The sequence below is a fragment of the Pelobates fuscus genome, chromosome 6 (assembly GCF_036172605.1).
Source record: "Pelobates fuscus isolate aPelFus1 chromosome 6, aPelFus1.pri, whole genome shotgun sequence".
Lineage (NCBI taxonomy): Eukaryota > Metazoa > Chordata > Amphibia > Anura > Pelobatidae > Pelobates > Pelobates fuscus.
Genome location: NC_086322.1, coordinates 104,778,860 through 104,803,108, shown reverse-complemented (window position 1 = coordinate 104,803,108; position 24,249 = coordinate 104,778,860). Strand labels below are relative to the sequence as shown.

The following is a 24,249-nucleotide window of genomic DNA, read 5'->3' as shown; positions in this document are numbered from 1 at the left end:
ATCTGTATAGTGTATGTATATAAACAAAAATGCTGAATAACTGTGTGCTACATAAATTGATCTTATTAGCAGTTGTCATTGTATATTTGCATTGACACACTGATATCTAGAATGTAGCGAGTCCCTGAATGAGCCTGTTATACAGTCATAAGTAGCTCAATCGTTCATACATAATTACCATATTACAACTAAGCTACTAAACTGCTACAGCTTTGCTGCGGATGCATTATAGGATGGATGTAGTATTTTTATTTCAAAGCTTTAGATTCACTGCTCATTGTAAAATGGAAAAGAACAAATGCAGAGAAAAATTGCTAGCACATCCATGGATCGGATACATTATTATTCTTCACTTTACATTTAGCTCGTATCCCTGTCGTGCTCTTAAATATATAAACTACAAGTTTGCTATGAATCCCTCCACAGTGCAGAGCACATCAAACTGTGCAGAACTGTTATGCTCATGTCTGGTTTATAGGATTTAAACCGAAAAATTACGTATATTGATTAATATAAATATTTGCTGGTTATTTTTTTTTTTTTTATCATGTATAATATGTGCCAACAATGTTTTGGTGCTGCAACTAAATACTAAGTGTTGCCAGTCAGATTTAGATTTGACATGCCCCCCTCGGCATTAAACTGTAGTATACAGTCATATATGAGATAACATGGTAATTGTGGTTGTAGCTTGTTTTAAAGTGGTTAAAGGATCACAATATGTCACATATATTCCTAACACTATAGATTTTAACTATGGAGCGTTTGGCGGAGGGGCACTTGCAAGATGTCTTTTGAGTCTATGCGTACCCAGTGTCAATCTCTCTCTTCCATCTCTCAACTCGGTCTATCTGCCCATTTTACAAGCCGCACAGCTCTCCTCTCACTCTATCCTATTTACACTCCTCTCTTTCTCTTCTTACTAGCATTCAAATGTTTGCTCCTGGTATGCATCCTGGGACAGAGAAAGAGGTGGATGTAGTGAGTGTAGTAGAAAGGAGACTTTTTATTTTTTTTTAAGTGTTTAATCCATGGGCCTGGAGCTGCATTAACCCCCAATCCATGCAGTATAACAAAGAGAATTATCACGTGTGAGTAACTATGTAGTGGCATCATGATCATTAATGATTCTATAAAGGAGAACAACTTTATAATTAAATATCTAGTCTTTATCCATAGAAATTATCATTAAAATAAAACCTTTTTCCCATTTAACAAACTTTGGAATACCTAATAATATAGTCTGTATGTTGTGTATTAATGTAACAACCCGCCTGAGCATCGTATAAAAACATATAATTGCCCCTAATACGCCTTCTTCATTTACAGCTTCTGTACCTTTTGTCATAATGGTTTTTACTAAATGTCAGTTTAAGCTCCAAAGAAGGCACCATGAAAAGTAGCTTGAGTGCAAGTGAGTTAAACTCTGGGTTAAGTGTTTTTATGAGGTGATTGCACTCAAATGAAACAACTTTATAGAACAGTTTGTGTGTAATGGGGAATATACTGTAAATGAAATTGTCATTCGTCAGCTCAGTTCACAGACAGCTACTCCTTAGTTCAGTGGAACATGTGTCAGGGTTTGCTTGAATACTCCTGCCGTTGAACTAAACTGAATTTGAACTTAGAAACTCCCAGGGAACTCAAAGACCACCTTTGAATTGCAATTGTGACTCTTCATGCAAGTGGTGTCAACGTGCAGTAACCATAATTACCATGAGCTTTATTTACACAGTCGTTTAAAAGTCAAGTGAAAAATATATGTCCATATTGGTAAATTTAGCAGTTTGGACAGCCCAGCTTAATATACACTTTATTGAACAAATCATGAATTAAAATAGAAACGATTATTCAGATCAACTTTTTTTATTTTCCATCCATTTTGCCCTAAATTTCATTTTCAGGTCACCACATTTCACTATTAAATAATGTCCTTTTGCATCCCAGATGACGTGTGTGTGTAACAGTTTTTTTTTGTTTTTTTTTCCGTGGAGGGCAAGAAAGATAAGAATTGTGAACTTGTAAACTGGATTTTAACTATAGATTTGTTTTGAAAGAAAAGTTTTTTTTTTTTTTTCTATTGCCCTGCTTGTGCATTCACACAACTAAACCTTTCAGAAGTATTTACATCCTACACCCAGACAAAATATACACGTTCTCTTGCAGAAAGGAGGCTATTTTGTTTGGTAGTCATAGCTCTTTGGAGTGGAAGAGAAAAATCAATAGTTGCATTTGGTTTGTGCAAAATCCAGACACTAGTAAATGCAATCTTGTATTCCTTAATTCTTCTTACTCTGGAGTGATCATACCTCATGCCCTGTGCCAGTATTAAAGGTTAACCAAGCGCTGTGCTCTTCTTATTATATAAATACAACAAGCAAGTATTGTTTTAAATCAGCTTGCTTGCGAGCAATTTTGATAGGAATCCAAAGCATGTTTAAGAAACTGTCAACAACATACCATAGAGAAACAATGGATGGTTTTTGGAGACGGCCAGATCTTGTACAAAAGAAAGGCCGCCCCCATTCTGAAATTACTCTGCACTGTGACTCCCAGCATGCTCAGTCAGTTACAGTCCTTTTAAAGAAACCTAGCCATGATATATGCTTGGAGCATGAATATAGTTTTTAAGTTTACTGAAAGACCATAGATTAGAATTAAGGAGGGGGGTTAGGTGGTAGTGGTGATGAACAAATCTAATGATGGTGTTGTGTAAAAATAAAAATTCCAACAACCAAATATGGAATAGATTACCCCAAAATGCCATAAATTAAAACCTCAGTCAGTTTAGACATTGGCCCACGTTGCAGCTTACATATTTGCTTTGTTTTAAAGGATCACTATAGGGTCAGGAACACAAACCTGTATTCCTGACCCTATAGTGTTAACACCACCATCTAGCCCCCCTGGGCCCTTCATGCCTCCATAAATATAGTATAAATCTTGCTGTATTCAAGCCTGAAGCTGTAAATCTGCATGCTGTTAGACTCAGAAAAACAAGCAGTCTGCTGACATGTGGAAGCCTGATCCAATAACAGTGCTTCCCCATAGGATTGACTGAGACTGGCAAAGAGGCAGATCAGGGGCAGAGCCAGCGTGATTCAAACACAGCCCTGGCCAATCAGCATCTCCTCATAGAGATGAATTGAATCAATGAATCTCTATGAGGAAAGTTCAGTGTCTGCATGCAGAGGGAGGAGACACTGAATTACAGGATGCTGTGCCTAGTGCTGCCCTGTGCTCTGCTGACAGCAGATCTGAGTGGATGGAGGCATATTATGCCTCCATCAACTCCAAAGTCCCTCTGGTTCACTCTGAGTGACTGCAACTGGAGGTGTTCCTAGCTTTCAATTGAAACACTGTATTTTCTCAGGAAATACAGTGTTTACATGAGAGAGGCTGCAGAGAGCTATAGTTCTCACCTGAACAACCTCCTTAAGCTGAAGTTGTTCAGGTGACTATAGTGTCCCTTTAAGCTAGAGAATTTAAATCATTAAAGGACCACTACAGTGCCAGGAAAACATACTTGTTTTCCTGGCACTATAGTGCCTTGAGGGTGCTCCACCCTCAGGGCCCCCCTCCCACCGGGCTCTAGGGGGTGGAAGGGGTTAAATTTACCTCTTTCTCCAGTGCCGGGGCGGAGGACTCTGCTCCACCTCTCCTCCTTCTCGGCTGAATGCGCATGCGCGGCATGAGCTGCGCACGCATTCAGCCAGTCCATAGAAAAGCATTCACAATGCTTTCCTATGGACGCTGCCGTCTTCTCACTGTGAAAATCACAGTGAGAAGCGCGGAAGCGCCTCTAGTGGCTGTCAATGAGAGGCTGGATTAACCCATATGTAAACATAACAGTTTGAAACTGCTATGTTTATAGAAAAAAGGGTTAAACCTAGCTGGACCTGGCACCCAGACCACTTGATTAAGCTAAAGTGGTCTGGGTGCCTATAGTGGTCCTTTAAGTGTTACACGAAAACAAATACAATGGCCTACTAAAAGTATTGAGCTTTCGAGGGGGTATACAGTAAAAAGATAACAATTATAATAATAAAAAGAAAATCTTCACATCCTTTTTTTTTTTTTTTTTTTTTGTCTACTAAACCCAGACTTGTAGCTAATTCAAAACTGAATTGCAAATTTCAGCTAAAGTAACCAAAGATATACAGATTTATTTTTCTAAATTTTAACCTAAGATTGGCAATATAGTGTTTAGTGGATATAAAATAGAGTTGTTGATTAATATCTGATGAGCCAGGGGATTTCTGTCATTGGCTTCTTAATAATTGCAGACTACAGCCAATGGTATGGAGAGAGATGTGTCCTACATACGCTCTGCCTTTGAATTTTATGACCATGTTCAATTTACATCCGCTTTTTATTATGATTATTTTTATTATTATGACTATGAAATAACTTAATGTCTGAGTGCACAGAACATTTACATTGCTCAGTGTTCGAATCATTAATTATTCTGGTACTGACCTAAAGTCTTGGACTCCCTTTCCTTGAATAGCATACGTTTAAATCTCTTCCGCAAGTCAAGTTTTAGTGTTTCAGAATACCTAAATATTGCTGTAGGTTTCATTGAAATGTGGGCTATTTTTTACCTTGAGCTGTAAGAATAAATGAGTGAAGTATAGCAAGTTGATTGCAAAATGTGACTTTGCAGTTGACTCAAGTGATTAGCTGACCTAGAGAATTTTACCCAAATCGGCTATTTCACTCAATGTCACCTACTGACCTTTAGTAGACAGACTCCGTAATTAAGAGTCATCTCGCAGGCAAGGGTGGAATTGATTTTTCAGAAATGGTGAATACACAATCTTAAGAGAGTTATTACTCTGCTGGCCCTTGAACTACTTGGTCAGTGTATTTCTTTATTTTTAGCACACTGTATGTCAACAAAAAGTAGTAGAATATGGAATACCTTTCTGAGAATGTATATATTGTATTAAGCATATGCAAATATCAAGGCTAAAAATTTCAAATCCAACACATCTAGACTCGCCTAAAAGCTATTCACCCCTTCATGCTTGGACGGCCTATGGCAGATTCACTAAGGAGTGAATTTTCTCTTGCCAATGGCTAGTGAGCAAGTGGGATTTTGGAGCCCTGTATATAAACTAATCACCCACCATATTAAAACCACCTGCCTAATACTGTGTAGGTCACACTCGTACTGCAAAAAAAGCTCAGATGGACTCCACAAAACCTCTGCACATGTCCTGTGGTATCTGGCAGCAAGTTCCAAGGTTCCTTCACTGATCAGATTTGGTTTTCCAAATCACATCAGATGCTCAATTGGATTGAGATATGGAGAATTTGGAGGCCAAGGCAACACCTTGAACTCTGTCATGTTCTTTAAGGTGAAATGTGTCCAAGTAACATCTACAGGAATGCCAGTCCTCAAGGTCTCTAAGCAGAATTGTCCAGATCATAACATTGCCTCCACCGGCCTGACTTCTTCCTATCGTGCATTCTGCTGCCATCTCTTTCCCAAGTAAACGACGCATACGACCATTCACCTGATCTAAAAGAAAATGTGATTCATCAGACCAGGCAACCTTCTTCTATTGCTCCATGGTCCAAATCTGATGCTCAGATCCAAAAAGTAGGCGCTTTTGGCTGTGGGCCCTCTGATCTGCCTGTGGCTACACAGCCCCATATGCTGCAAACTGTGAGGCAATGTGTGTTCTGATACCTTTTTATCGTGGCCAGCATTAAATGTTTTCAGAAATTTGAGCTACAGTACCTCTACTGTGTGATTGGATTAGACGTACTAGCCTTTGCTCCCCATGTGCATTAGTGAGACTTGGGTGCATATGACCCTGATGCCAGTTCACTGGTTGTGCTTCCTTGCACCACTTTCGGTAGATACTGACCACTGAATACCAGAAACACCCTACAAGACTTGCAGTTTTGGAGGTGCTCTGACCCAGTCTTCTTGCCATCACTATTTGGCCTCCGTCAAATGTATTCAGCTTTGTATGGTTTTTCGTTGCCAATTATGTCTGCTTCCAACACATGAAATTCAAGAACTGACTGACTGCTGCCTAATATAGCCTTGACAGGTTCCATTGCAACAATATAATCAACGTTTTTCAACACACACACACACACACACACACACACACACACGTACACACATTAAGTATAAGTGTGATGATACTCAACCTGATATAATCTTGCTAATGTTAATGGGAGTTTTAGTTTAAGTATGAGCTGTCAGTTGAATATCCTGGTTAATGGCATAGCCTAGATGTGTTATGATTCCGACAACACTTCTCATTGTCCCGTGATTGTAAAATATAGTTTTGTTTTTGAATTTTATACTGCACAAAGTGGAGATTTTACAGAAGTCTTTGCAATAGATATATCTTCATCACTTCATCAATAATTCTATCCAGTTCATGCTGCAGCCTTGTGAGCCTATGCTTTCTTTTTTTTGTTTCATTCTTTGTTTTATGTTTTTGTTTTTTTCAGTATTGACCAAAAAATGTCAGGGGGACAGAGTGGTTATGAGCTCAAAGAGGCAAAGGACATTCTATCGGAGCTGAAAAGTATTAGAAAGGCCATCAGTAGCGGAGAGAAGGAGAAACAGGACCTAATGCAGGTTTGATAACATCATTTATTTTCAGATCAATCAGCTGCACCGCACATGCCGTACTTGTTATAGAAATGATGTGCAAAGCCAAGGATTTAAAAGAAGTAAATATTTTTGTGAGGCACTGCAAGTCAGACAAAATACATGGCAAGTTGCAACAGAATTCCCAACTTCTGTCTAAGACTGTATAATCCCCCAAATTACTGTTTTTGATTCACATTTTGTGTTCCCCTGCTCCCCTATTTCCCTCTGTCTTGTTCATGATTTAATGACAAACTGGGTGAAATATTGGGCAGCAGATTTTGATTAATTCTGCACATATATGGATGCCATTCAGTTTTTGTTAATGTACATCTTCCATGATACTCGGCAAGTCAGCGGTGTGTGTGTGTGTGTATGGATATATATCATTTTTATTTTTTTTTGACTGATGAATGCAAAGCATTATGGGAGCTGCATTATAATTATTCAAAACTATTCGGTGTATCTAAACATTCCATCCTATTTAGAACTATATTGTGGCCAGTGCAGAACTGAGTGACTGTTTATTTCCAAGTAAAAAATGGGCTGCATTTGCATGAAAAGCAGCTGACAACGAGAATCAAGATGAAACCAGTTAAGCAAAATTAAAATGTGATTTGACAGGAGTTATCCAACCTTTTATGGCTATCTCCTGTTATTATTATTATTTATAAAGCGCCAACAGGTTTTTTTTTTTTATTATTATTATTTTTTTTTTTTATAAGTGCTATGATGTTAGATTGGCAGGTTGTAAACATGTCCATTAGTATGTGACTGATTGCAAAGAAGTATAATCGCAGCTTTCAAATGTACACTAGTAAAAGTACCTATTAGCCAGGAGAGAATGATTTGGAAAGAAAACATGATTTAAAAGATCAATAGAAGACACATTCTTGACGCTTCATCCGTGTATGTCTAAGTTAGCCCCTTCCTTTCTGTATTATGCTTTGCAACATGGGCACTTACCCTGAAATACCATATTTTAACTGTAAGCTTGACCTGTGACTTTCCTGGAGAATGACGCTGGAGAGGATTAAGTAGCATAGTATAGACAAGTGGGCATAGCGTTTTATTAAACAATGAAAATTATAAAAATGAAAAATATAAAGGTGATTAAAATCTATTTTCTTTACAAAAAAATAAATTCCAAATAAAAATCTAATGAATAGGCTGCTTATCACTACCAAGTGTCTTCCCCACACCAATTAAAAAGTGAAATCTAAAAACTTAGTGTAGTACAGTGGTTCCCAAATCTGGTATTACCCAGTTGTGTCTAAGGTGTTTTTAGAAAGAAAAAAAAAACCTGCCTTAGACACAACTGGGTAATCCCAAAATCCTGGACTAGTAAGGGTGCCTTGAAGACTGGTTTGGGAACCACTGGTGTAGTACTTAAATAAAGGCTCCAAGGTGTTATGCTAGAGTCAAATCTTGGGCTCTGTTTCATGTGAGTGAACATTCACAGGGGGGCTTTGGTATAACAATATATATATATTTGTATTATACAATCTGTGCTATTGTGTACTATTTTTGTTTTTGCGGTCCCAATCTCTGTGAAAATTCCATTGCTGCAAAGTATCATAGCACTATAAGTTGTTTGCAGGGACACTTTTTAAAGGGATATTATTATTGGTTGGGATAAACAATCACATTGAAGTTTGCAAGATTTGTACTCAACATTGTTTAATTCTATTTAAATGTTGGTTGCATTGGTACTTTATAGGTGACCTTGACCTTGCCATTGAAACTGGGACATATTTCTAAATATTTTTTTACGTTGTGTTTTGCAATATTGAATATTTGCTTTTTCACTGTTTATTATTGAAGTGCTACACTATGTTTTTAGATTTCCCTTTTTAATTGGCATATAATTTATTATTCATGGAGGGCTGCAATGGATTGTAAATCGACTCAAATTTGTTCTGCTAAAAAAAAAAAACAAAAAAAAAAAACTTCACCTTTCATCTAAGTGAACTTAATGTTGACCATATGGGCCTCAATGTTCAATTCTGGAAAACCCACTTAACTTAAACTCCATTACCAGTGAAGTAAACTAAAATTCTATTGTGAGCAACCGAGATAACGAGCAGAGATTGAAATTATCAACATATTCCTCCTGTTTAGAAATGTTTAGTTTTATCTGAGCTATAACTTGACGATTGGTGAGTAAACCCTTTAGAGAGAAATGGGATAGATGACTACTAATTCGGGATTATTCTAAATTTTATTAGAATACAGGAGGCGAATATTTGCTTGTCTTTCTTTACTGTAACTCCCAGCAGCAAAGAAACGGTTAACAATCAGTGTAAAAAAGTTTAACCAATCAGCATGCATCACAGTAATATAAACTGCCATCAGGCTCCTCCCAATTCCTCTTTCTTGATGTAGCCGAACAGTCGTAGAGTCAACCATGTAAACGTAGAACCATTAGAACGATGAGTAGGTAACAGTGCTCAACTCGCGGGGGAGACTTGAAACAGATGATGAGCGATCTTCACACTAGGAGGAAAGAGAAAACATCGTGAAAGTATGGTCTCTTGGGCAAGAGAAAATCTAATTAAATGCCATGAAACTAACGTCCAATTTAAGTGCACGTTTTAACATATAATAACTAACTGTATGGTGTCTTGGGTAAGTGAGACCCAAATTAAAAATGCAATGAAACTAACGTTCAATTTGAATGCAAACTTTAACATCTTAATTAATTGACTAGTAAAGGCCAGAAAAGAAGACCAGTCGAAAGGAGGCTAGCCACTTAGTTAGAGATGGAGGTGCTAAGAGATACTTACCTAATAGGGTGGGTAATGGTATTCCAAGGTGGGAAAATATTCGCCCTCCTGTATTTAATAAAATTTAGATTATTAGGTCACTAGAAGTTAGAATAATCCCGAATTTTATGGCAAGCAAGGAGGCTTCATATTTGCTATTTTAACGCGTAGATAGCATGGACAAAGAAACGTGTGGAGAATGTCTAAAATAAAAGGTACGGAAAGTGGATTCTCTAGACCAATCGGCGGAGGACAAAATCTCCGCCAGGGGAACCTCCAGCCATGAACACAGAGGAGGCAGCCGCGCCTCTAACCGATTGGGCCCCGAAAGACGCATCAATGCCAGCCAGAGTTAGCAGTCATTTAATCCACCGAGCAATAGTAGGGCTCGAGACTGGTTTGTGTGGTTGCACATAAGACACAAGGAGGGGCCAAGTAGGTGCCCCAAGAGGGGTAGTGCGAGAGATGTAGTGTCTTACGCAACGGGCTACGCAGAGAAGTGGCTTCTCCGTAAAGTAGGGGTAGTTCACTGTAGATGAATTGGTCTTGGTGCGTCTAGTGATGTGAAAGTGCACCCCTTCCGGTGTAAAATCGAGGGCATGAAAGTCGAAAGCCCTGATGTCGGAGACTCTTCGGAAGGAGACCAAGCAAAGGAGGAGAGCTAATTTGGCTGACAATTGGCATAGGGCAAGCACCTCGTTGTCTGGCAAGCTTCTAAGAATGTGAGCATGAGAGCTACGTCCCAGAATTGATTATATTTGGGAGCCGGAGGTCTAGCGTTGCGGATGCCCCGCAAGAGTCTACACACAGAAGGGTGTTTGCCTACTGACGAACTTTCAATAGGAACGTGCGCTGCAGAAATAGCAGATCGAAACACGTTAATAGTCTGGTAGGATTTACCCTGATCAAACAGAGATGGCAGGAACTTGATAATATTAATTATAGATGTTGAAAAGGGATCAAAGTTCCTTTCCAAACACCAGCAACTCCAATGATGCCATGCAGAGATGTAAGAGCGTCTGGTTCCTGGGGCCCATGAATCCCAAAGGAGTCCCTGAGCAGTAGTCGAAAGGCCTCAGACATTCCAAGATCCCCTGAAACGGTCCAAGCCACTAGTCGGAGATGATCCTGGATTGCCAACGGGTGAAAGTTGCCTGCCGGGTCCCATTCGGAACGAGTCCTGCGCCATGAGGAGAATATTGTCCAGATAAACTATGGACCGGATTCCCTGGGAACGCAGTAACGCCATTACTGGTTTCATTAGTTTGGTAATTAGTTTGCGGAAGATAGGCTGAAGGGGAGGCAGGTGAATTGCCATAGTTCCTGTTCCCAACGAAACTGAAGGAGGCAGCGGTGGGCTGGTGTTACCGGCACAGTTAGGTATGCATTCTTTAGATCGAAGCGGGAGAACCAATCTCCCTCCCAGAGCTGGTCTCTCAATAAATGGATTCCCTCCATTTTGAAATGACAGTATGTGATAAACCTGTTCAGATCTCTTAGATTGATAACAGGTCGTAGGTCTCCTGATTTTTTTCTTGACCAGAAACATGTTGCTTATGAAGACCTGTGGGCCAACAACTCTTTCGATCGCACCTTTGGTGAATAGATTGTTGAGTTCGCTCCGAAGAGTCGACTCGTCTAACAATGACATCTTGATCGGGATAGGAGGAGATTTTTGTATTGGTTCGTCTGAAAAGTCCAGGTGGAACCCGGACACAGTCTGAAGGATCCAAGGATCTCGAGTGAGTCGAGACCACTGTTGGGAAAAAAGGGTTAACCGGCCTGCAATAGGAATATGAGAATAAGTAAGGTCCATTACCTGTAGCAGTGCGACCGCGGAGGGAAGCAGATCCACGTCCTCTGAGAGCTCCGCGAGAGGGAAAAAACTGCCTGTGGTGGAATCGGGTATTGCCCGAGTTTCAATGGTCTGTGGGTCGAGGCCTGTAGCCTGTGAAGGCGGCTCTGCCAGTCGCTCAGCCTCTGTAGCGACCAGCCCTCCCGGAAAAACGTTGTGTGCGAAACACCTTGCAGATGGAGGATTGCGCTTTCGTTAGAGTAGTAAATACAGAGACGTGTTTACTTAGTTCTTTTATGAACTTGTCTCCGAATAACATGCCTTGAGCCTCTGGACCAAGTTCTTTAATGCCCAATTCGGCAAGCTTGGCATCAATTTTATAAAGGACGGCCTTTCGCCATTCTGTCGATCGCCACATTGGCATTGCCTAAAAGGTATAAAGCCCTCTGTGCCCACTCTCGCACCATATGTGCGTCAAAAGTGCCACCTGATAGAGCCTCGTCTGCTAAAATGAAAATTTGTATAAGCGGGCCCGCCACATCCATCAATTTATCGTGGGTGGCTTTCATACCCTGTTCTAGACCCTTATGGGGTCTTTCCCTGACTTGGTCAGAAAGGTAACAAGGAAGGGGTCGAATTCGGGTGTAATGGCTAACTTGTCCTGGATAATGGAACATGGGCATTCTGCCCTCAATTTGGCTCTCACCTCTTTTTCTAAAGGCCGACGGAGCCACATTCTACAGTATTTGGCAATGTGGTCCGGGGGTTTCCATTCGGCAGATCTAGGGTACCTCCCTGGGTTTAGAAAGGGAAACTTTAGGGTGTTTGGCAGGCACTTTGCCTTTACCGGCGGGAGCGCTATTGCCCTTCCAGGGGCGCTTGCGATGAACTTCATCCCGGTCTGAACCCTGAGACTCCTCAGAGTCTGACAGCTGGGTAATAGTCGCCGTAGGGGCTGAAACTGACTGCTCGCGGAAAGCCGCTAAAGCTTTGGGTATAGAGTTGGCAATTGCATTGTATAGCCATGCCTTAAGTTCAGCAGAGAGTGCTGGATCTGGTAAATCTGACATAATGTCAAAAACAGTGGGGTCACCACTAATAAATATATATATATATATATATATATATATATATATATATATATATATATTTTAGAGGCGGTGGACTTTAAACAGGAGTTGTAAAATACATAAAGAATTAACCTGTTAGACAAGTGGCGTTCATCCACAGTATATCAGTGGGGTTCACCCAGAGAAAAAGAAAGGACAATATAACGTCCAACATTAATAACAGGTATGTACCTGTGTAATCATATAGGGGTTTACCCTGTATAGAGGCAAAAGGTGGTCACCCTTAAATAGAGGCTAGAGGGGGTCACCCTCAGAATATAGGCTAGAGGGGGTCACCCTCAAAGTAATGCAAGGGTTTAAGGCACTTGTTTTGGTTTGGGAATCTGTAACAGAAAAATTTATATTTTGAGTTTTGGGTTTGTACACCTTTAAATAAATAAATAACGTTCTGGGACTTTAAGAAGAAAAACATTTACTTACCTAACGGCTGGATCGCAAGCACAGATCAGGAGCTGAACAGAAACGAAACCGCCGCACAGAGACCGTCCACAAGATGGCGCCCGAGCAAAAAACACGGGAAAAAGCAAGAGAGATGGCCGCGGCACAGAGGAAAGGGCGGGACGCGTCACCATGGAGACGCTGAGGGGAAGGCGAGTGAGCACAGTAACAAAGCGGCTGAACAGACCGGCAAAATGCCGGGAATTTCGGCGAAACTGTCAGTGATTTAATTAAACTGACAGTGCACAATCTAAGTAGGCTGTTACTATAGGAAGTAATATAAAGCTGTGGGCTGACTGGAATGTCAGCCCACTAAGTGTACTAAAAGAGGAAAACACTTCACATTTTTAATAAATATTAAATAAATAATAATACATTAAATGATTATTGACAGCTAAAGAGCAAGATTATTACAAAGATAATAGTCAGCTTAAGAGCTATTAATAGGGATATAATTAGAATAGACTCACCTGAGAGGCTAAGCAGCAAAGAAAGAGGAATTGGGAGGAGCCTGCTGTCAGCTTATATTACTGTGATGCATGCTGATTGGTTAAACTTTTTTACACTGAACTGTTTCTTTGCTGCTGGGAGTTACAGTAAAGAAAGATAAGCAAATATGAAGCCTCCTGTCTTGCCATAAAATTAAACTCTGATTTCTCCTATATTTATTGACCGGATAACTGGTCAATAAATATGTGACCACCATTAATATGAATGCTCGTTAAAGTTTGCTTTCTGTATCAAATTTATCCTTGAATAATATCTTGGCATGCATGACTTTACCTCATTCCATGTTAGGCCTATAGGCTGCAATGCTATCCTAAATCCTTAATCAGCAGCTTCCAATTTAGCCAAAGCCTTGAGTCTCCTGAATTAATTCTTAAGTCAACCAGGATTAGTAGCTGGAAGGCACCAGTTTCTTGCTACCTTACTATAACATAACACTATCAATCTAGTGAGTATATTCCAGTATAGAACGTGTGACATGGCAGGAGGAATTTACATCTGTTTAATAATGTATTATAATAGTGATCTCTCCTTATGTGATATTTCAGAGCCTTGCTAAACTCAAGGAGAGGTTTCATCTGGATGAGGAACGAGGAAGATCTGAACCAGACCTAAGATCCAGCCCTGTAAACTCCCAGTTGTCTCTGTCCCGACAAACACTTGATGCTGGATCCCAAACTGATATTTCTGGTGATGTAAGTTATTTTGACATTTTGTATTCAAAACGTTTATCTTTTTATAAACAGACTTGTTTATTCCAATGTTAATATCCACGTTTTGAAGATGTGTATATGCATTGTGAAAAAGGGGCCTGGATAAGCCACAAAAGGGGTAAGATGGAGTAGTGAACAAACCAGGGTGAAGTCTGTCTCAGGTGACTGGCAGCTCTCGTCAGAGCAGGCACTTGTCTACTGGTGGTGTTTGTCATGTGCCAAGTGCGTTCTCTGCCAATTCAATGTGAAGTTATAAATATAAAAGCACTACCTACAAGATAAAATCAGAGCGGAACCACAAATCGTGCAGATAAAAATAACACCGTAAAATAATCTCAAATGCACTCGCAAACGTAGGATAAAATAGGCGGAATATTTCATTTAATTCACAATTCTAGTCTTCTCTTTCCCAATTTTCATGTGCTTTTAGGGAAAAGGAAAGTCACAAAACATAGTGCAAAACTGCATACACAAATGAACACTTTATTAAAGTTGCACCTACAAAAGGTAAGTAGTTAAAAGCCCATCATAATCGCAGATCCATTTCTAGACCGAGGCGGAGAAGCTGGCATCCACCAGGAATAAGAAGTGTGCGAGTAAGAAATTAAAGACTTAAAATAATACTGCAAAATAAAGTAGTTCAGCCTCCCTACACGTTTCGTCCTCAAAGTGACTTCATCAGGGGAATCCGGCTTGTGAAGTACAGTTCTGTTAAGCTCTTCTGTTTAAATATACATCTTGGACCTCCCCAAATGCCTTCCAGCCTATCCGGGAAGAGTCCGTCAAATATTCCACCTGTATCAAAAAATAAATGATCATCCGCATACCAAGCCTCTCTTCCATGCTGCCTGGTCATCTGTGTATCAAGCCTCAATCTTGCAATGACAAAAGCGTCATTACGTTTGCATTGCCGATCGCATCCGTTTGTTCACACTTCCTCTTTTGGCAGTGGAACACATATGCATATGCGTTCCACCTGATGTACTTGCGATCCCTTCCTCCTTTGGTGGTGCAACGTACATTCATTTCATCTGATTCATGTGGCTGCACAGTCCTCTAAAGTCTGTGGAAGATGAGCAAAATATGCGGAGACAAAAGACATAATCACCATGTGTAAACCAACAATATATAAAACCGTTAGCAACATCATAAAAAACAGTCTTATGGAGAACATATGTTTATACACCCAAAAATAAATCAAAACTTAACATATATATATATAATACATCTATATTGTGCATTATTCTCAAAACCGGGACAGAGAAGAGGGCCCTATAGGAAACACAGCATGTCAAAATTTCTGTTTATTCCTGACCTTTTTTTAAAAATGATTTTGTGGGACCGGGGGAAGTTCATCCTTTAAAAGATCATTTTTTAATAAAAGTGGCCAATGCTTATAAAATATAAGAATAATGAGCAATATAGATGTGTGTGTGTGTGTGTGTGTGTATATATATATATCTTAATATATAGGTTTTATATTCACTTTCTTTTCTTCTCTTAAAGGACCACTATAGGCACCCAGACCACTTCAGCTCAATGAAGTGGTCTGGGTGCCAGGTCCATCTAGGGTTAACCCTGCCTGCTGTAAACATAGCAGTTTCAGAGAAACTGCTATATTTACATTCGGGTTAATCCAGCCTCTAGTGGCTGTTTCATTGACAGCCGCTAGAGGCGCTTCTCACTGTGATATTCACAGTGAGAAGACGCCAGCATCCATAGGAAAGCATTGAGAATGCTTTCCTATGGACTGGCTGAATGCGCACGCGGCTCTTGCTCATTCAGCGGATGACGTCGGAAGAGGGAGGAGAGTCCCCAGCATCGAGGGCGCTGGAGAAAGGTAAGAATTTAACCCCTTCCTCCCCCTTCAGCCCGGTGGAAGGAGGACCCAGAAGGTGGGGGGGTCCCAAATTAGTTGGTTTTCCTGGCACTATAGTGGTCCTTTAAGTTTTGATTTATTTTTTTATTTTTATGTGTATAAACATATGTTCTCTATAAGACTGGTTTTTATGATGTTGCTAACTCTATGCAGTTTTGAACAATGTTTTGTGACTTTCCTTTTCCCTAAAAGCACATGAACATTGGGAAAGAGAAGACTAGAAGTGTGAATTGAATTAAATATTCCACCTATTTTATCCTACGTTTGTGAGTGCATTTGAGATTACTTTACTTTATTTTATGGTTTTGTTTTTATCTGCACCATTTGTGGTTCCTCACTGATTTTATCTTGTAGGTAGTGCTTTTTTATTTATATTTGTATTTTTGAAGAACTTGAGGAGTCTTCCTACTTCCTAGTAAGGGTAACTTATTATTGTGTGTTTCCCTTATTCACCACTGGTTTTGTGTGCTACAGGAGTAATATTGTTTTTTCCATGTGGAGTTAGGAAAGCGAGCATGTGTATATAAACGTGAGTATTGCATGTGTGTAATTTTCCTAACAAAATGGTGTTGGTGGCATTGCAGAGAGACAAAAAGAATCTACAGTTTAGTGAGGGGAAAGAGGGTGCCAGTGTGCATTTTCAACCTGGGTGCCGGGTAACTTAAGTATGATTCTGGCCAGACTACAGGGTCTTAAAGTGGGTTTGTCATCGTTTAAGGTATACCCCTGATTTTGACATTGTAGCTTGGTGTGCAGTGGTTCAGTGGTGTTTTGAAAAACCGATATACTTACCCGATGCACTCCCAAGCAGATGTCACCATCTTCTTTCTTCAGCTTCTGGCATTGTTGGAGTCCAAGTCTAATTTCTATGGAGGATCCCCAAGTACCCATACCTGCCGGTTTAGGAAATTCACTTTCTACTTTAATAAAAATAAAATGCATGGAGCACTGACTGATCACAATCATGATTTTCAAATATACCCTTTTGCCAATATTCTAATTTGCTGTTACTTCTGATTTGTGTCCATTTGTGCTTTACTTGCTGTGTTATTGAAAGCAAGAGCACCATCTGGAGGAATTTGATATAACCTCTACATGTCCACTCTAAAAGTATGCCAGTCTTATGTCGTGCAGTGTTTTAAGAAAAGTGTCCTCGTACCAGTGCAATATCGGAATGTATGGGTTGTGTATCGGGCTTGATTTAATACTATCTGAATCCACAATGAGATAAGTGGCAGAGAAGCTAGATATTCTTGGCTAAACTCTGCAAAAAAACAAACAAAAAAACCCTCTATTTATTCACTACTGATAATGTAAAAAACAAACAACTAATACATTTTGTGTTTAAACCAATGTGTACATACAGAATATGAACATTGCCATGCAGTTCATGCATTATTTTGCTCCTTTAAATATATAAACAGGTACAATTTTTTTTATTTATTTTTTAATGCTGTACTGGGTTTGTAAAGATCCATTTCTATAATTTTTTTTTCTTTCTTTCTATGTCTTTGAAAACTAGCTTAACCCATGGTATAGGGCAAAGTGTGTGCCTCTCCCACCTAAGCCAGGGATTAATCTCATAGCCATGTCTGGCATGGTATATTCTTGCATATGGGTTCTTGTAAGGTTCTTTTTCCAGCACTACCCAAGTTTTAAGTAATTGCAAATTACATTTCTGAATAGCTAATGGCATATCAAATCTCTTTTTAGATGGATAAATGTAATCTCTAGTCTATCGACCACTTCCCTGTTGGACTGATTGGCTTGTCTAATAAAGCCTATTTCCTCCTATTGTTCATTGTCTAGGAGCTAGGCTTTAAAATGCAGGGATTGGCATTAGTAACCTCTTTCATTTTGTGGCGAACGTATTTTTTGTACTGAAGGTTATAATGGCTGCTTTATAACCCGACATGTAAACATTTTAGATTAGAAGAACCCTGGCTTATTAGTGGATGCACAATGTGGATTTAGCCATGATGAGAGATCTGTCACAAATTTTTAATTCATCAGACTTTTTTTTTTTTAAATGTTATTTTGTTACTCGCTTTGGTTGGGCAGCAGAAAATTGGTTGTAATTCAAGTATTAAACTATTTGGTAAAAATGCAAGTCAAACGCAGGTCAAGCATGCGGCTAATCAGAGTGTGGAATGTATTTATTAAATCACCTGACTTCTTCTTCACACTGGATGCCAGCAGTTTGCACTTTGTTATGCTGTAGAACTCCTTTCACTGTCGGCCCTCAATGAACACTTGAGAAACTTGGGGGTTACTCTGTTTTTCTGCCTTTGTAATTTTAAAGAATTATGAAAGCACTCTACACTGATCAGCCACAACATTAAAACCAGGGACAGGTAAAGTGAATATCATTGATTATAGTATAACACTGGCACCTGTCAAGGGGTGGGATATAATAGTCAGCAAGTGAACAGTTAGTTCTTGAATATCATGTGTTGGAAGCAGGAAAAAAGAGCAAGGAAAAAGATCGGAGTTATTTTGACAAGGGCCAAATAGTGAAGGCTAGACGACTGCATCAGAGCACCTCCAAAACAGCAAGTCTTGTAGGGTGTTCCCAGTATGTAGTGGTTAGTACCTACCTAAAGTGGTTCAAGGAAGAACAACCAGTGAACCAGCGTCTGGGCGCCCAAGGCTCATTGATGCACATGGGAGCAATGGCTAGCCTGTCTAACCAGATCACACAGAAGAGGCACTATAGATCAAGTTGCTGAAGAATGTAATGCTGGCCATAAAAGAAATGTCAAAACAGACCGTGCATCTTAGTTTGCTCCGTATGGGGCTACGTAACCACAGACCAGTCAGAGTGCCCATTATGATTCCGGTCCACTGCCAAAAATGCCTTTTTATTATAGACATGAGCATCAAATCTGGACCATGGAGCAATGCATGAAGGTCGTCTGGTCCGATGAATCACGCTTTATTTTAGATCAGGTGAATTGCCGGGTGTGTGTGTCTCATTTACCAAGGAAAGAGATGGCAACAGGATGCACTATGTGAAGAAGACAGCGTGTGAAGAAGACAACTAGAGATTGTTGCAGACCATGTACACCCCTTGGCAATGGTTTTCCACAATGGCAGTGGCCTCTTTTAGTAGGATAATGCGTCCTGCTACACACCCGAAATTGCTCAGAAATAGTTTGAGGAACATGACAGAGTTCAAGGTGTTTCTCAGATCTCAATCTGAGCATCTGTCAGATGGAATAACAAATCCAATCCATAGAGGCTCCACGTCACAACTTCTACTATGTTTAGAGGTCTTGTGGAGTCCATGCCTCAACACACCAGATGAGGGGGACCTACTCCATAATAGGATGGTGGTTTTAATGTTGTAGCTGTCAGTGTATATACTGGTCATGTAATGTATCCTTATATTGGTATCTGAACTACACCTGCTGAGTGCAGATTGACTAATTCCCTATTTGTTATTCTTTTTGCTGTGATCACAATCTTTCTACCTAGATTCTCCCTGTAGACGTTGTAGAGACTTAGCATAGATCTCAATTAGTTTGGAGTATATGAAGGAACATTCAGTTTAATTGAAGAAAAGAAGGAAATTATCCGCTCCTTATCTAAGCTCATTTGATAGGTGTATACATTATTTTGGTTTATTAAATAGTTAATATAACTCAGTTGTGAGCTTTGGACTATTTTTCTTTTGTTCTCAGACCCTTCACCACTTGTTAAATGTAAAAAAAATAAAAAATTTTTTAGGATGTTAGAAAAACTAGTGAAATTAAATATCTTTTTGATGCCTTATCCATTTCCAAAAAAGGATGTTCTGTTCTGCAGCAAATTTTAACTGCTGATACAATCATATCCTGCATGTTATGAGTCTGTAAGACAAGAGGTGACTGCCATATATCCAGTGGATTTTATTCCCGAACACGTTGCTGTTCGAGCAAGATCTGGAGCTTGATGAAGACATTTTTTTTTATCCCTTTAAAAGCTGTGCTTTCTGCATTGGAAACAAGGAGATTATTAGCATGCTCCTGTATCAGTGTTGTTTGATTGCTTTTATAATGGAAAAAAATAATGTTTTGTGTATAAAATTTTACAGTGGTTTGACTACTTACAATGTGACTGCCAGGAAACGCTCCCTATATCCACTACTTCTGATGGAGAGTTCTGCAGGGCTCGCTCACTTAGCTTAAGCAGATGACCTATAAAACATTTTGACAACTTACGGTGGAGTAAAGGTCATTTTAGGTATTAAGGGGGCAGCTGATTCAGCTACAAACAGCCAAGAAATAAGAGTTTGTGTTTGTGTGTCTGCCTGTATGGATGGATGAGTGAGTGTGTGTTGCTAAGCAGTTGTGTATGTGAGTTTTTTTGTATGTTGATATGTGATTTGTGAGAAGTGCGTGTTCGGCACGCTCACAGGGGTGGGTGCAGGATATTGTCTTGGGCCAGCCCTGTACAGAACTGCCCTAACTTCACTGAAAAATGAATCCCAAGCTGATTTGTCAGCTGAATTCTGAACAAAACACATTATTTCAAAATATTCATAGTACAGGAATAACTGATAGTTGTGAGTATTCTATTACAGCGATATACTTGGTTTCTTTATTGCACCATCACAGCCCTACACCAGATTTTTGAGCACCTAACGTGCTATTTAAATCAAGATAAAAAATGAACCCCTGAAATGAGATGTACAATTTAGTACAAAACCTTCAAAAGGAAGGAAAATAATTGCTAATTGGAAATATTCCAGAACAAAATATAGAGAAAATCTTAAATGGTGTTATAAAGTGAAACATCACACAAAATCTGTCTGCTGTATAGTTGATATCTAAACACAATGTTTTATATGATCAAGGTTCAGTGTCAGTCCATATGAGACCAAAGCGGCTGTTTATTATTAATGCAGGGCCCGTGTTACTTTCTGCACTTTCTGTTTAACTGAAAATACATTATTATTCATCACCATTAAGTGGTATGCAATAAGGCAGGCTGCACTTAAATTGTATTATTCAGTGTAAAAAATGTTATTGTTAATTCAACTTAAAGAATAAATCTGCGATCACACGTTGGAGTTCTAATATGTGTTAATGATATTATCGTTTGCACTGCTGAAGTGATAATCCAACGCAGACAGTGTGTGTAGGCTTCAATGCATAGTGCTCATTTGTCTTTAGTCACGTCACCTGCGTATTTACATACGACTTCTGAAATGTAACTCTACGCTAGGCACCCAATGAAAACATGCAGCACTGAGTTTTAATTTCCGGCCTCGTGTAATCAGAAAGCTTCTATTTTCCTAAGATTAAGATTTGTATTTATTTTTCCCTTTGACCAGTTTTCCATTGGAGCGGAGATGCATTGTTGGCATAAGCTTTAGTCAAATGTTTAAATAATAATATAATTATAATGCCCAAATTCCAGAATATTACAGTATGCAATGATACCTTTTTATTGGACTTACATAATACTTAAAAGACAACCTTTTGAGAGTTTTCCTCTCTTCCTCGGGTCTGAAGCAATACTGATCAGTATGATTAATACTGTTTATTTACTTGTTTTCCAGCTATTCTCAACCAATCTGCACATTTCACTCTCAGATCTTCTGCTATTTATGACACCTGACACCCTCCTTACCCTCTCCCATTCTCTTCAGACCTGAGGAAGAGAGAACAACTCTTGAAAACTTGTCTTTTAAGTATTATGTTAGTCCAATAAAAAAGGTTTCATTGCATACTGCAATACTCTGGTACTTGGGCATCTTGTCTACCGGACTAATTCGGCAAAGAGAGAGCGTGTGTGTGTTTTTGCCAATTCACACAGCTGATTTAAAACAATCTAACAGGCAGCATAATGTATAAAACTAATCGGACAAAAAGCTGTACATATTAAATATATATATATATATATTTTTTTACCATGTTTAAGTTTAGATTCATTATTTTTATTTACACTAAAGCTGCGTCCACATTTTCCATCTGGCAGTTTGTGTGCCACTAGTGTGAAAAAGGCTTTTGTACAGAGCAGTTTAAAATGAATTTCTTAAATTACCTATCTACATGTTGTGTTTTTTTTTTTTTTTTGGTTTTTATTATCAGATTGGAATGAGGAACAGATCAAACCTAGCAGAGAAGGTCAGGCTCAGTCTGCAATATGAAGAGGCTAAAAGAAGGTACAGTGCTCCTGTGAACCTGCACTGGCAGAGAAAAAATTGTTTAACATTGACATCTACTGGTCGTTTGCAGTTATTACACCATTTGAATTCAATCACAAAACTTATCATTGTGTCATTAAGGTGTCAGATTATTTTAACACTATTGTTTGATTTATAGTTACATAGATAAAGAAGCTTGAAAAAAAGACTTGTGTCCAGCAAGTTCAGACTTTCTCACATTTGTTTCCGCTGTCAATCCAACATTAGGCAAAAAAAAAACAGTTTGAAACGCTTTCCAGTATTGCCACAAACTATCAAAATAACACATTTTTGACCCCTTGGATTAAGAAGCTGTAAAACTACATATCAAATATAACTGAATATTATGTTTCGCAAAAAATCAACCAGTAGCTGTTTAAACATCAGTACAGACCCTGATCCATATAATGCCTCAATGCCAAAGCCTTCATGGCATAGGTAAGAATAATTCCATTGACTGTAATCAGTAAGAGCAGGTTGTCTAATTCATTAACTATCCATCATTTATGGCTTTAGAATATCTTTCATCAGCTTCCACAGACAAATACCATTGTATTGCATTCAATCCTGTATCATTAGAAAAGATTACAGAAAAAAGATATATATTTTTAAAAAAGTAGTGTGTGAGATTGACATGTATTTGCAAACGAAGCCTGAAGGTTTTGTGTTTGGTGATGTGTGCACTCCCATTATTATGTAGTATTCACGTGCTACAGCAGGGAAAGCAAATCATCAAACCATCATGGCAGAAGCCCAAAGTAATCTATCATAGCAAGGATCCCAAAGGCATATGTCAGATTATTTTGTACACTCCACTGCTACATATGAATTCTACATACCCTCTGAGGTTTCTAATTCACAGCCCCACAGCATCACTAATTATAAAAAAAAAAAAGTGATCTAGTAACGTGTTTATCAACACAGCAATACTCTGATCTACAGGGCACACAAACATCCTCATGCTGTTTTTGTGGAATGTACCCCATAACTGATCAGTTGCAGGCACGACGTTGTAAAAGTTTAAAAAAAATAAATAATAATAATTTTAGAACATTGATTATGTTACATTCACTATGGCACTTCAGTAAAGGTAAGCCTAGAGGCACTACTGTTCCTAGAGGTAGATGGGGCCCTTGTTTGAAGAACTGATCACATTCAGGCCCACAAGTATTCTTTAATCAAGTAATCTGGAATATGTACAGTAAAAAAAAAAAAAAAAATCGCTAGTCCTATCAGAATAAAGTATTGTATCAAATTTCGAATTTGGCACTTGTATTGTGCTCTTATTTTAGTATTCTTCTTACAAATGTAAGTTGATGTAGCCATTCAGTGGTATGTATAATTACTTCTAAGGTTTAATACGCAATTAACTTAATTTCACTTAATTGCTTGACTTGTACAGAAATCCTACATTTCAAACCATCGTTTTATTAAAAATATTGGTAAAAAAAAAATAGTTTATCAAAAGAGTTGTCTCCCTATTACATTTTACGTCAAGCGTAACAATATATGATCTCCTGACTATAACTTGCATATAATTGGATTTATTGAGTTCCTCAGCATTTTTCTGTAGTGTTCTAAGACGGACAAAACGTTGCGCATGTACATGTAAAGATAAAATGTAATGAAATCATGCTTCCAAAAGGGACAGATGTATAGTTGCAATTTTATAGATAAAAAAAAAAAGAGAGAAAAATAAACGTTAATGTTCAGTGTCTGCCACTTTGCAAAAGTTAAGAACAGCACATCTTAGGTTAGTGAGCAGATGCTATAAATATTTGCTAATACACTAGCCATCTGCAAGGCGTATGTTGTTTGCTATGTTAACAGGTTTATAATCACGGCAATCAATTTTTGTCGCACGTGTCCAATAGGTGGCTTAAAGGAGCAGCAGCTTTTTTTAAAATGACTACTTTATTTTTTTACAGTCATACGTAAATAGTACAAACATTGCACCGTATACATGAGGCACGCAAAGATTTCTGTGTACAGAGACTAGTGTGAGGGCATGGAAATATTAAACTGCATTGTCAAAAGCCACCTTCGTAACATAGAAGGAAGCGGTCCTCACTAGCAAAGTCAGACTCAACGGAGCAGTAACCTTAAAATAAAAATAAATCCACTGCCTCCTTCACCTCTGGAAGATTCTGTACTAATAAAGGTTCTGTATTTTTATTCGTGCTTCCACAGCAGTCTGCTCAGCCAATAAAAATTCAAATCGCTGAACA

At 38.8% G+C, this 24,249-nt stretch overlaps 1 protein-coding gene across 2 annotated transcripts in view; it reads left to right on the top strand.

The window, feature by feature from the left end:
- WWC2 (WW and C2 domain containing 2) overlaps positions 1-24,249 on the top strand; it is a 146,487-nt gene that overhangs the window by 64,511 nt on the left and 57,727 nt on the right. For both annotated transcript variants that reach the window (XM_063458143.1, XM_063458144.1), the window contains 3 exons: positions 6,481-6,610; positions 13,806-13,952; positions 21,927-22,000. In XM_063458143.1, coding sequence (XP_063314213.1) covers positions 6,481-6,610; positions 13,806-13,952; positions 21,927-22,000 — 351 coding nt within the window. The remainder of the gene's footprint in view (positions 1-6,480; positions 6,611-13,805; positions 13,953-21,926; positions 22,001-24,249) is intronic.